The sequence below is a fragment of the Haliotis cracherodii genome, unplaced genomic scaffold (assembly GCF_022045235.1).
Source record: "Haliotis cracherodii isolate W230 unplaced genomic scaffold, xgHalCrac1.p SCAF_12, whole genome shotgun sequence".
NCBI lineage: Eukaryota > Metazoa > Mollusca > Gastropoda > Lepetellida > Haliotidae > Haliotis > Haliotis cracherodii.
Genome location: NW_027266267.1, coordinates 25710657 through 25725541, shown reverse-complemented (window position 1 = coordinate 25725541; position 14885 = coordinate 25710657). Strand labels below are relative to the sequence as shown.

The following is a 14885-nucleotide window of genomic DNA, read 5'->3' as shown; positions in this document are numbered from 1 at the left end:
ATCCGATCTGGGTGGAAAAAGGGACGCCTTAGACGACTGGGCAACCCGTGTGGCAGATCAGTCGTTACGGGTCCTTGGGCACGCCCAGAATGCTGTCATCGTTCGAATCCTGTTCCCCCGGATTATGTTTCTTGGATTTCCCAGCAACATCACGACGGGGGTCATGGGCTTCAAACATGACAACCGAATTTCATATCAAACTTTTAAGTGCATTCTAGGGCTGTATTTACTACCCGGGTACCCACCCACCTTTTACCACACCCTACCCGGGTACCCACTGTAGGTATCAGGAGATTTCTCAAAATGTCCGATTGGGAACATTTTTAGCACAGCCCTGGCAAAACGTATTTATATACTGATATTAAACAATCTAGTTTACTGAATTTGAATTAATTTATATCTTTATTCAACCATATGGAAAATGAGCAGGAATGGGTGCATAGTCAGAAATAAATGCGAACATTAGTGACTTGTAGTGTAACCATAGAGTTCTAGATAATTTTTTGTCATTAAACAATATATCACGTGACTAACCATGGGTCCGGGTAGTCCTGTGGGTACCCGGGTTCTACTCAGTACCCACCCGACCCGGGTACCCGAGTTACCCGTCCCAGCCCCAGTGTATACTTTCTTTTGCCCGTCAGCTTACATTCAACATGGAGCGCTTTTGTCAATATTGTTTCTGTCCAGACAATAGTTGTATAGGCCAATCTCTGAAATTAAAACAAAGTTACACGAACATTAGTCATTTTAGGAGGTCTCCAATAGTGGACGACATCCTCCATTACTGAGATAATTTACAGATAACCTCCAATAGTTCAACCTCCATTAGTTGAATAATTTACAGTACATTAATAACGCACAAGCTCTGCGTTTTCATTCAACAGGGTCAACCGTACCCATGCAGGTGGTAGGTTCGTTTCTGGAGAGACAAACTGACAGTGTACGTATATTATAAGACAAAGACAACAAAACAAATGATTTCACAAATATTTATGCTGAACACAAATTCAAAATTTCACAGAAAATGTTGTGCCGTCACCAAGTTTCATTGTGAAATCGCGTCTGTCACTTGTGTAGGGAGCCTGTTCCCCTTTTGATGGGCCCAGCGTCGGTCTTGTCGATGGTTGATTGCCTGGCGGATCAAAGGTTGCGGCGTCTATAACAGGGGGACCAGTTACAGAAGCACTGGGACGTCTTGATTTTCTCTGCACGATTGAGTCTACTGTATCCGCCATTTCCTTGGACGTCCTCTGATAAAAGAAAAGCTTATTTTGCTTGATTATATCACATAAACATTTAATTTTGCATTATATCAAAATGCAACTTTTATTTCCTCGTCATCTTAGTTTTAGTAGTACAAAAGGGGCTTGTAACGCAAAAAATAGCAGCTCCAAGATATATATTGTATACTGACACTGGGTGTGACCACTGGATATATGGCAATATTATTTGGGATTCGAACCCCGGGGATGTTGATCCGAAGTCTGGCGATTGCCAAAATGCATTATCGCGTCCTCTAACATCCACGGAACTGCAACTACAAGCAGATTAGAAAACGCCATATACCACATTTAAGAATTGTGGGAAATACACATACGTATAGGTAAAGTTTATACCTTGTAACTTCGAATTGCAACCGATTTATGTCCCGTCTTCTCGGCAATTAGCTGTTCGTCTACTCCGCTGTCGTAAAGCCGAGTTGCTGTTGTAGCTCTGAGGGAATGATTTGTGTAAAATCCGCTGAACCCAGCGGCCTTACAGAGACGGCTGACAGTTGACCGGAGTGGATGAATCCCAACGGCCGCATCAGCAAACCAAACCTTGCCTGCAGTGTATCGTAAGGGGCGCAAATAGAAGGCGTCGCACTTTCCATGTACTGGTCTGAAAACAAAGTGAACTGTCATCAACTCATGCAGCTGACCGTACACAGTACATAGTGCATAAGAACATTAAAACGTTAGGTAAAGTCATCCAAAATATGTTAATCGGGTGCACATTACGTTACCCAGACAGGTAGAAGTCGCAGACAGAAACGTCGCATGAGACTTACTTCTTCCTTTTCACAATATTAGTTGTGAACTTGTGAGAGAATTATATTTACCTTAATGACATATACTTTTCGTAGAGTCTGACGAGGCATCTTCCAGGGTTTTCCTCATTACTAGAGATGGTCACGTGTTTCCTTTCAACCTTCCTGTGCTTCAGCCCCCCTCTGTTCGTTTTGGAAATGTCCTCAGTATATTTCAATTGTTTGACGCCATTGCTTGACATCAACAACTGTAACTGCGAATTTGAACCACTGTGTAGGTATCTGTGTTCATCTCCTGCCCTAAGAGCAAAGTTCAACCCGATTAAATAGACGAGGGTGTCCAAGAGCTTCTGTGGTGTATCTTCTCCGAGTTTACCTGTTTCCCAAAGTACATCTTCCTGCTGTTCAGTGATGACATCCGCTTGTCGTTTTTCAACCCCTATCCCTTTTCGAGCTAGTAATTTCATCTTTGCATCAAGAACGGATCGCATACCGGTGTAACAAGATGACTCAAAGAAATTGACGACAACCCCATTCCTTCTTAAGTAATACTGAAGAGAAGACACAATTTCGTACAGAGTGTTGCCGCGGTAGTCTTCACGCTTTTGGTTTCGAACTTCCGACAGAAATAACATCAATGTTCTGTTCAGATCATTTTCGTTTTCAGCTAACGACACTATGTTTTGATTTGCTATTGGAATTTCATTATTATTGCGTTTTTGCCTCTCAACAACCCAATTCTTGAAAATATTCAAAGCCCATCTACTCTTATGTTCAGTGTTCACAGAGTGTGCCGAATCGCACAAATGCACCATATCCGTTTCAGAAAGGGGAGTACCGAACCGAAGCTTTTCATTGTCCAGATTGGTTCCCAACTGCGTAACCTGTACGGCTTTCTCAAAACGTTCATTGTCACCTTTAAACGAATCTATTATATCGGAATTTAACTGTCTCTCAGACACACGTGTGCCAATAATTCCTGATTCTTCTATCATCTGACTTGCCAAGTATAGTTCGGTGTCGCAATTATCATCAAAGTTATCCTGACTTGTATTATACGGCTCAGTGTCAGTGTTCTCATCAGAAAATAACCGGCCTAATTCAAAATTCCGACAATAATCTTCTTGAAAGTTATCCATATAAAGTAATGTTTCAAAATCTGAGTTCACAACCACATCAGACTGATTACAAAATGTGTTCTGAGTCACGAACAATTCATCACCACAATCCGACATGTTGTCTCCCATACGGATAAAATTTCCACGACTCGTATGCATGTGGTCCTCCAATAGTTTAGCACGTGCATTGCTCCGTTTCATCGAGTCGATCATAATCATTTGATCGAGGAAGTGATGATACACGTGACCTCCATTAGTATCGCACGATAATTATGTGAGTACATTAGTTTGGTGGACAGTTTTGGAGAGAGCTTTGTTTTAAGTAGGAGAATGTCCTTAAACTCGTCATTAGTTTCGCACGTGAAGCAGGTTGTCGGCCTAACGGCCTCCAACCTGCTACACGTGCGAAACTAATGGCGAGTTTTCGGACATTCTCCTTTACTTAATATTTGAATAGATGCTGAACTGTGTGATTTACGTTACGTAACTCTTTCTATTTGGGTCAAAGTAACAATAAAACTAAAAAACTATTTCAAAAGACCTTTTAGTGGAGTGATTGGATTTCCTTTTCTCGGACGGTTTGTCATCGTTATTCGACTTTTGGCACCACAAGCGCAAAGAAGAGAAACTTTTGTCACCAGCATCAATCGTCGGCAAGGGCGATGTGTCAAGATGTTCAGACGACCTTGGCGCAGGTCACAGTGTTGATAGCACTTGCCTTCCAAAATGATTCATATTACGACACATATATACGACACACATACACTGACCCCGGTCGTCCTTGACCTTGAGCTACATTTGTACGGTGTTCTGATTAAAGCTGGATGACGAATTGAAAACAGACCGGGACGTTTTCAGACAGATTAACAGGGTACAATAATCTAATGCGACCTTGAATTATAATGTTCAAGAAATATTTACCTTGATTTTAGGAGTGTACAGTTATCTCACATGCCACATCTCACATCTCACCCAGGCATGATGAATTGACGTATCTTAAGGTTATAAAAATGGATTGTATTTTGAGGAGTGATGCATGAAGCAGTGTTCCCAATCAAACTAAGAGAATTTTTGAAAATAGCTATGTGGCATTTTGAATCAAGTGTCTCTCTGAAATACAATAAGTAAATTTGGAAGATACCTTTTATTTGTTATAATTCTATACTGAGGTGCGTCAAGTTTTAGATAAGAATTATACACATGCTCAGCAATAGATGTACTCGTAAGGTATATGAAATGTATGTCTTGCAATTGTACTGTGCTAGATGTCATACCTGGGTGACTTCTGTCAAGAACGTGTTGCTTCCTTCCGGTTTTGTTTTTTTCTTGGATCTTTCAGGAAGTTGGCAGTAACCTTGTGGTTTTTAAGCACAGACGATATGCCGACGTAATTAAAAGGCAGTACTATTGTGTTTTGTGTGAATTGCATTTGGTGAAGAATGGGTTTCCTGTTTTTATGATTTGTCTAGTTTATGGAAGTATCAGAGAACTGTATCTCCCTGTAAACTATATGGCATGGTGTATCGACGTGTCCAAGGCAACGTGTATGACAACACACATGGTGTGCGCTCACAGGCATGGTCTATTAACAAACTGCCAGACAAATGAAAGTATCATTTGATGCAGAATAAAGATGAAACAAACAAGATTCTTTTGATACGGATATCATAGTTGTTTTGTTGACCACCACTTTGAAGCGTTTCGGCGACTGGTTTCAGTCTCTGGAAGTTATGATAACGTCTGTAATGGTTTGGTCAAATTTAAACTTTTCAAGCATAAGACTTTCTTTTGTCCAGCAGTTTACTTTACGTATCTTGAGTATTATGTTAATAGACTATCAGTTTGAAACATTACTTTCATGCAGGACCGCCTCCGTGGTCTAATGGTAGAGCGTCCGCCCGGAGAGTGGATGGTCCGGGTTTCGATCCCCAGCCGCGTCATACCAAAAGACGTTAAAAAATGGTACTTGTTGTTACCATGTCTGGAGCTCGGCATTAAGGGGCTATAACAAGGACTGGTCGGCTCGGAGTCAGTGTACTGTGCCTGAGTGGGGTATTCATGTTAAACTGCGGCATGGTATCTCAGTGTCCGGACTAGTACAAGCAGCCACAAACACACACACACACACACACACACACACACACATGCACGTCGCTATATAAGCGCAATAATCTTGGACGCGACGTTAAACCCCATTTCACCTCCCCTCACCTCAATTACAAACGATTGTCACATACGTTATAAGATAGAGATCAAGGACATTCATGATGGGACCCCGTGTTCACATACGTTATAAGATAGAGATCAAGGACATTCATGATGGCACCCCGTGTTCACATACGTTATAAGATAGAGATCAAGGACATTCATGATGGGACCCCGTGTTCACATACGTTATAAGATAGAGATCAAGGACATTCATGATGGGACCCCGTGTTCACATACGTTATAAGATAGAGATCAAGGACATTCATGATGGGACCCCGTGTTCACATACGTTATAAGATAGAGATCAAGGACATTCATGATGGGACCCCGTGTTCACATACGTTATAAGATAGAGATCAAGGACATTCATGATGGGACCCCGTGTTCACATACGTTATAAGATAGAGATCAAGGACATTCATGATGGGACCCCGTGTTCACATACGTGACAAGGTACAGGCAACTTTATAGCTACTGGTTGTATATTACTTCCGGACAGTGTCTCCGGGATGCTATGTTCACCTTTGTCGTGCGAGTGAATGGAAGTGGGCCGTATGACGGCAGGGACACAAGCGTGACCGGTCCACAATCTCACACCAGCATCCTTGCGCCCTCTTCCTTGCTTTTCAAGTCGCTATTCTTTCTAAAAGTAAAATAAAAAATGGAAAATAAGAATTACATATGACTAACCGTTTTAGTCAACTAGTGCTTGTAATGATAACATATAGTAAAACCCGTAATAATGGCACATTTCTACAGGTCCTCATAATGCCTTAACTATTGGGTAGTTTGGCAAGGAATGTAGGATTAGTGCCAGTTTCTACAGTAACAGTGTCAGAGGGTGAGTGTAATGTTGACGTTGTTAACCAACATAATATCTTCGTACAGTGCTTACAAGTCTTTCTCAAACTTTGAGATACGTAGCACTAATGGCCAAGAAAGTATTATTGCTGAGGACAATGTTTAGTTTTGACAAATTTCCATACAATGTTTACTTTTAGTTTGGATTTTCAAATAATGTCAGTTTTACTCTATGGTTTGGGGCTACTAATGACAGGAGTTCATAGAGAGGGGACATGTTTCTAAACATAAGTAAGACTTCTCCCAAAAATTGAAAGATACGTTATATATATTATAATTCTATACTGAGGAGCATCAAGTTTTAGTTGGAATTATACACATGCTCAGCAATAGATGTACTCGTTAGGTATATGAAATGTATGTCTTGCAATTGGATTGTGCCAAATGTCAAACCTGGGCAACTTCTGTCAAGAATGTGTTGCTGCCTTTCGGTTTTGTTTTTCGTGGATCTTTCAGGAAGTGGGAAGTAACCTTGTGGTTTTTAAGCACAGAAGATATGCCGGTGTAATTAAAAGGCAGCACTGTTACAACCATTTATGTTAAAATACTCTTACTGTAAACATATTTTACATTGAGGGTTGCGGGTTCACCCTTGTTACAACTCTTTATGTAAAATATACTCTTAATGTATTTTTTTCACATTAAGTTTTGAAGTGATAGATATTTTTTTTTACATTAAGGGTTAACACTATGAAATAATACCTATCAAACTTTCATGGAATTTCGCAGATTTAATTGATCGTTACTTTGTCTAGATGTGCAAACGACTAATGATTTTTAGATTCCCTCTCTACAACGACCATGTACAAACGACAAAAATGTTTATATCCCGGAAAAATGTCACCAAAGTAATTATCTATTGGCTATGGTGCATATAAAGCAACAATGTCATGTTCAGATACAAAAGAGACAAAGCCAATGCCGAACAGTTTGTTGGTTAAATTTCTATATTCCTTGCAAGGTCAGATGTGCTTTTGCATAACCTTTTACCTTGACGCCAGCACCCGCTCTTGATCCACAGTTGACGATGTTCCGCTTGAGTCGTGATCTGCGACTGGAGCGGACAACTGATGCTCATCACCTTCCAGAGTAGGAGATCAAGGACATTCATGATGGGACCCGTGTTCACATACGTTATAAGATAGAGATCAAGGACATTCATGATGGGACCCGTGTTCACATACGTTATAAGATAGAGATCAAGGACATTCATGATGGGACCCCGTGTTCACATACGTTATAAGATAGAGATCAAGGACATTCATGATGGGACCCCGTGTTCACATACGTGACAAGGTACAGGCAACTTTATAGCTACTGGTTGTATATTACTTCCGGACAGTGTCTCCGGGATGCTATGTTCATCTTTGTCGTGCGAGTGAATGGAAGTGGGCCGTATGACGACAAAGAGACAAAGCCAATGTCGAACAGTTTGTTGGTTAAATTTCTATGTTCCTTGCAAGGTCAGATGTGCTTTTGCATAACCTTTTACCTTGACGCCAGCACCCGCTCCTGATCCACAGTTGACGATGTTCCGCTTGAGTCGTGATCTGCGACTGGAGCGGACAACTGATGCTCATCACCTTCCAGAGTAGAAGCTTGCAGGTCCTCAATAACGAGCCTGCCATTCTTATAATAGCCCCTCTTGTTCTCAGATCTGAGCAAAGTCAGTTTCTTACGCTGTCACTTATTACGAATAATTGCAAGAAACCGAACAAAAACAATAAAAAACGTGAAAATAGCAAAATGTATCCTATATTTCCAATCAAACTTTGTTTATAAGAATATTTTATATTAAGGGGCGATATGTATGATATTAACCCTTAATGTAAAAAAAAAATTTGTACATCAAGGGTTGTGGGTTGTTACTCTTCATGTAAAAACAGGATATTATTCTGGTTTTGGGGTCACTGACCTCAAGGACAGAAATAAAGTTTGTTTTGTTTGTCTGTTTTTTAACTCCGCTCCCAGCAATATTCCAGCTATATGACGGAGGTCCGAAATTATCGCGTCTGGACCAGATAATCCAGTGATTGATATCATGAGCATTGATCCACGCAATTGGGATACACTGACATGCATCAACCACGTCGACGAGCCTGACCCCCGATCCCGTTAGTCGCTTTTTACGACAAGCATAGTCGCCTTTAACGGCAAGCATGGGTTGCTGAAGACATAATTCTACCCCGGATCTTCACGGGTCACAGAAAACGCAAGAATTGAGTTGAATCAATGATCGAACATGTTGAGAGTTCCCGTAACATAGATGCAAAGATAAACATCAAGACGAACATTAGCGTTCATTTATAGGAGACCAACATAGACACATTTGACTGGTATTCACTGATGCCACTATCAGTGCAAGGGTGTATGTAATGAAACACTTAATAAACAACAGTGAAAGTGTAAATATGTGCGTATCAAACAGAGCGCTATGGTTTATGTGCATGCATGCGGTGATTAGGTTCTAGTCAAGAGTGCACCCATCACAAGGCGAGACCAAATGAAGGCTGGGTTAGGTGTATAGCCCAGCGAAATGTGATGACAACGAAGTATGAACCAAGCCTAATGATAATGATCATGTTATGCAAATAGCATCATGAATTGTTTACGGAAACAAGAAGGCATCGGCGTGTCTCTTTAAATCATTCTCGTCAGTCATTTTTATTGCCCAATTTCACACGAAGAAGACACTGTTATGCATGCTGCGGACATATTAAACACTTTAATTGTATGTCAGTTCGTGTTGTTTGGTGTTGGTGGTGCATGGTGGGAATTAAATTAAAAAGTCTCTCCCCGGTTTTTTTTTTGTTGCAACAATTAAAAAACGTCTTACCTCCCCCCTAACTTTTGAAACATGTGCCCGAGAAATATCTTTTGATATAATGCAGCTTTGGGTTTCTCTCGTGTTTGAAATATGCCCACCGCCTGATAAAGTTGAATTTAGAATTGGCCGTTTTGGCGTTTTACATAACATTAGCAGAGAGTTTGTTTTGTGCTCGTTGGTTTCTTGTTGATATAGTTAGGTTCAAATAGGACATTCACCATCTGTAGCCTCCTCAGCCTGATAACAAGAAGTACAAAAAATTATTTTATTTACAGATATACAGATGCCTTAATGGCCCGTCATAATTACCTTTGTTAGGTGATGTTTTAACTTGTGAAAGAAAACACTCACATATTCTTTTCAAAGCATTTTTGGTTTGCAGACTGAAACTCAGATAAGGACTTTCTCTGTTACGACGGGCAATTCGTGTGAAATATTCTATTTTAACATTACAACGTGAAAAATGTAATACGTTGCGAGCTGTGAGAACGTGGCAGATGTTTAGATAACGTTTGTAGTGTTTACAACTGAAGCTTCAGGCTTCACATTGCATTCCGTTCAAAGCAAATAAATGCATACATATTTCGTTATATAAGACAGCAATGCGATAAGAACAATGAAGAACGGGGCATGGTTTGTTTCACAATTAAATACTATTTTCGAACGTACGCTGAAAACTTAAATTGGACGATACTATTGTTAGAGTGTAGTGAGTTGTTCCCCTTAGATGAAGCTGGGCAACGCAGAGTACTGTAATGGCCAAACGATCGCATCCACAAGTGGGCGAGACATGGTCATCTGTAATAGGAAAGATACGGATAATGGTCGCCAAGTATGCAGTCGGCACGTTCTCTTTATACTGACAATTGTAACGTACATATTTATAAAATGGATATCTCCGACATTGCCGAGATCGGATTGTATGCAGAGTGTCATCCTTATTTAAATACGGGTAAATATTTTTAAAGCTTGTACAATTTATTAACATCCTCAAAGAGGCTGAAAATAACCCTTTCCATATTCATAATAAATCTCTGACAAAAGAGTCGATTGTCCGATTCCGACTATATCATGAGCATGTGTATATGAATCACTTTCAAATAGTGATGATTTTCCAGGTTTTCGCGAAAAGGTGAGCGTATCCTGCTCCACCGGTGGCCCATCACAAACACATGCAAAGGCAAGTTAATCGTTAACCTAAAAAAACACGGGAGCATAGTCAAAATAGGGGGTAGTGGGTTAGAGAAGCGACCAAGTCTGTGGTAATGAGCTACTTCGCTCCTATTTTGGTATTTGGGCTGGTGAAATATACGCTCCTGTTTCATCAAGGTACTGGTCTACATCCCGTGTCACTTTGGGCATGTGAGCATTGCTGGTGCTTGTGTTTTAGGTGGTTATCAGAAAACACACTGTTAGTTCTATGAGTAAATATTGAAGGGATGGTTTCAGTTATGAAACTGTAGCGTTGTATCCTATTCTGTCAAAGTTTGGAGTAAGTGAGCGACCATGGTTTCGGGAACACCATGTCCGGGGATACCAGAAAGTTGTACATTGTACCCCTGTGGTGTGTCGTCCGCCGACCCGTGCACACACACACACACACACACACACACACACACACACACAACTACTACCCCCCCCCCCCCCCCCCCCCATCCATCCATTGGACGTTTTTTAATATTTAAAGTTCATTTTGAAACTATGAACATGCATTATATCATACTTGACAAAAGTAAGGAAAAAATAATTCCTTGACCCATGGGCTTTTGTTACAATAAGTGTTTCAGGACTATTTGTCAAATATGAAAGCAAATACCATCTGAAGTTTACCTACAAAACAATATGTGAAATGCTGGACTTCCTCATTGTACAATTTGGGGCTAAGACATTTAGGCAAGAGGTGGGCATCCCCATAGGCTGCAATTGTGCTCCCCTTCTTGCGGATCAGTTTCTTCATGGATAGGGATCGGAATTTGCTTGGAATGGCAATGTCAAAACAAAGTAATTTGGCCGAGAAGTTTAACTTAAGCTCAGGTATATCGATGATCTGATACCGTTCAATAACCATCAAATTGCCAATTTCCTTCCACTGATTTACCCATCTGAACTATAAATAAAGGAGACCAGTGCGACTGCTCATCTGTTTCATGCATAAAGATTCAGTGAAACAAAACACGCTCCAGAAAACTGTCTGATAAGAGGCTGACTTAACCATTCCAATAGTCAACTTTCCCTTCATGTCGAGCAATATTCTTGCCGCTCCAGCACTTGGTGTCTACATTTCACAACTTCTGAAGTGCAATCCAGCATGCTCTTTCTGCCAAGAGTTCAAAGTGCGTCATACAAGCCTTGCTCAAGTTGTTTGATCAAGGTTGCAACATTCAAGGTTTCAATATAGCTTTAGAAAAATATGTGTAGGACATTTCCAAATTTAACGTATAGCTGAAAAACATTATGTCCGATGCAATGCCCTATTTTGACTTGTACCATATGTTTCTGTGTTGTTTTTTCACGTAACCAATTGACTTGCCTTTGCATGTGTTTGTGACGGGTGCTACCTGTGGGGCAGCACACGCTCACCTTTTCGCGAACACCTGGTATTATTATTATTTGACAGTGATTCATAAACACATGTCCATGATATAGTCGGAATTGTACAATTGACGGTGCTATATTTTTTTTATTGAACATGTAAAGGGTTTGCCGCTTTCATTATAATTATCAAACACACACATTTACTTCACCTTGTGACATATTTAAGCACAACTGTTAAGTTTTTGATAAAATTTATTCAGTTATTGGGATTCCTTACATGTATCACCCTCAGTGACTCCCAACGATCACTGCCACAGTAGACAGATAACCCCCAGCCTCGGAGAAGCTAAGTTTGACGTCATTGTTGTGTTGGTGTAGCATGTTGTTGGGGACGTTGTACTCAAAGACCTCCCATACAGTGTCTTCACCAGCGCCGCTGTGGGTCTGCAGAGAGTAGAAGGACGTCAAGGTGTGAGTGTTAACAACCACCGTCTTTAGTTTCTGATGGGGAGACTTCATGCTGAAACTGACACTAACCCTCAGACGAACAAAGTCAATGTTGCCAATGTTCGGGACGTTTACTTTAACATCGACGACGGTGTTGTGAATGGGGACAACCATGTCGGGGGAGTAGTAGGTGTTCTGGGTCACAGTCGGAGCATGGGCAAAGTTGTGGGTTGTGTGGAACTGGAAGTAACAACTCGCTTCAGCAGGAACGGTTACCATGGAGTTAGTGACATGAACTGGTTGGTTTGTAGCTAGAGTTGGTTTCTTCTGTGCGTTTAGATATTCACAGGTGGACTTTCCACTTGTCGGATTGAACCAACCTTTGTCAAAATGTAGCGTCACATGACTTGGCTTTTGGTCATGGTTATGAAGAAGAATGCTGAGGCTGCCGTTCCCTTGATCAACTAAAACGTGGGGTACAATCTTCCTCTCAGCATTATGGAACTGACTGTCCACTCGTAAGTATGTCATTGTGTCATAGAAGTTCTTCCAGAACTTGAAAGCTTGGGCAATGTCCCTCTCGTTGTGGTTTTTATCAAGGATGCTGTAGTTAATACTTGCCTGCCCAAGTCGATCGGTATATGTGAGCAGGAAAGCCACCGCTTTTCTCATGACATCCCGACGTTGGAGAAAGGTGAATATCTGGGAATTATGTTGATAAATATACGCCCAGTCAAGAAAGGTGGATGGTTTCTGTACATCAAGTCCTGATACCGGACCGAGACCAAATTCACTGACAATGATATCAATCAATTTACCTTTCTTCTTATTAGAATAGCTCTCAACGAGATCCAGAAGACCAAAGAGCTTAGCTTCGGAACTCCCGTGGAAATGGTGTGAGCCTCCACTCACATCCATACTTGAGTAGGAATGAAACGAGAAAAAGTCTAAATGGGTCAGAGCCATGTCTAGAAATTCGGCATCTCTCTTCCAATTCCGGAAGTCGTTACGATCGAAAAACATGGAAGCTCCAGTTAACGTTGGGCCTCCGACCTTCATACTGGGATATTTTGCCTTAATTTTCTGAGCTACTGCCTGATGAAATGTGATAAAGGTAGTCCAGTTTGTGTTCTTCCTTTGGCTTTCTGGTTCATTGATAACTTCAAAGAATTGAGGTGGTTTTCCCTTGGTTCCTTTGTTGACTGCGTCGACCAGCAGGAAGACGAACTCGGCTGCAGCATCGATGTTGTTAGGGAAGAATCCGTGGTGGGCTGAGGTGTCCATCCAGTGAGGCCAAGTGATACCTGGATACAAAACCATTAGTGTGTAACGACAGTGAAATATCGATGCGGTGCGACAAGGTCAAATTTCACGACTATAAATAGTTTGGATATAAATATGCTGAGAATAAGCACATAAGTGTTAATACACACACACACACACACACGTATATGCACATGACTATGTTAATGATCACCTCATTCTAAAAGAAAAGCCATATTGTCCACTGAACATTGGACATTGTGTTGCATTTCATGTCCAACCCATTTGCTATCCCACCAACCCCTTGGCTAATCAGAGCCTATCGCCTGCTATTAACAACCTTCAATGGCTTTTATGAACACATTTAACCTGTGTGAAAACTGAACTACCTTTTATTTCCATGACAACTTCAGGATGTTGATATCCATTCACATTGTCCAAGTATTTGGTGCAGATTTCGCTTTGATGGGCCTGAAAGTACTTCGGGTCAGGATAGCCCTTCTTGTTGGGGTTCTCAGGTGCCTGACATGAAAGGTGATAGAGGGTTAGTCATTGATCTTTACCTTATGACATAATATATACCTTAAACATTTTGTACAGTTACAGAGATAAAGGGAGTTAGACTGTTGGTAATAATATGCCTTTGGGGAATGTTTAGTGTATCAGCGGATAACAGTATCAGGACTACCAATGAAACCGACCAGAGAGAAACCAAACTATGGAAAATGTGAATAGAAATAGCCACACAAATTACAAACTTGACATACTCCCCATCATGTGTACTTCATACTGATTAACACCTTCCACGTTTACATTGGAACCAAACACAGGGAATTACCAAGACAGCAAAAAAACAGCGCGCCCGCAATTGGTTTGTAGTGATTTCCACTGAAAATGTGGCAGGTTTTAATCATTACGATGCACACTTTATGGGAAGTGTGTCTTGTTTGTAATTTGTGTGGCCATTTCTATGTCTATCTCCAGTACAAGTGTTCTGTAGTTTGGTTGCTTTCAGCTGGTTTTCATTGGTAGGCCTGATTACACAGTTAAAGTATACTGTCCGTAACAATGTAGAACGTGGATAGGATCTTAATTCAGTACGAACATCGAGGTTCGATGCAACGATACTTCTCTGGTCTCCATGTTTGGACAGTGGGACAAGGCTGTTATCTTCTTAATGTATAAACATAATAATTATACGGTAACCAATTGCTTATGAAAGAATAAAGAACGCCCTACCTTCTGAAATAATCCCTCTGCCAAGTCTCTGTTCAACCACCTGGCTGTCGTCGCTCCAATCCCCTTAACAAGAGGAATTGATGATGAGCTGTCCAATCCATTCTTCCCATTCCATCGCCCGTGGTCGAAATGTGTAACTTTGCCAATCTTGAGAATTTCAGGATAAATGGACACGGTGTAATCACATCTTGCGCTTGATAGAATGGACACGAAAAGTGTCAGACATTTCATCTCTGCTGCTTTCACGATATATATCGCCTAACGAGAGAATCAGAGCCAATCTGCTGACAAGACTGTACCTTATATCCATGCATTGGAAAGAATGTTGCTATCTTATCAGTTGAACAATCCCTAC

General features: G+C 41.0%; 1 protein-coding gene and 1 pseudogene across 1 annotated transcript; both read right to left on the bottom strand.

The window, feature by feature from the left end:
* Positions 1–1010: 1010 nt before the first annotated feature.
* Positions 1011–3338, bottom strand: LOC139457723 (uncharacterized; annotated as a pseudogene).
* An 8482-nt stretch (positions 3339–11820) lies between these two features.
* On the bottom strand, positions 11821–14835 carry LOC139457722 (funoran endo-beta-hydrolase-like). The gene is made up of 3 exons (XM_071239073.1): positions 14531–14835; positions 13681–13813; positions 11821–13332 (listed from the first exon to the last, which is right to left on the bottom strand). The coding sequence occupies exons 1-3, from the start codon at positions 14759–14761 to the stop codon at positions 11870–11872; spliced, it is 1827 nt and encodes a 608-aa protein (XP_071095174.1). The 5' UTR covers positions 14762–14835; the 3' UTR covers positions 11821–11869.
* Positions 14836–14885: the final 50 nt, after the last annotated feature.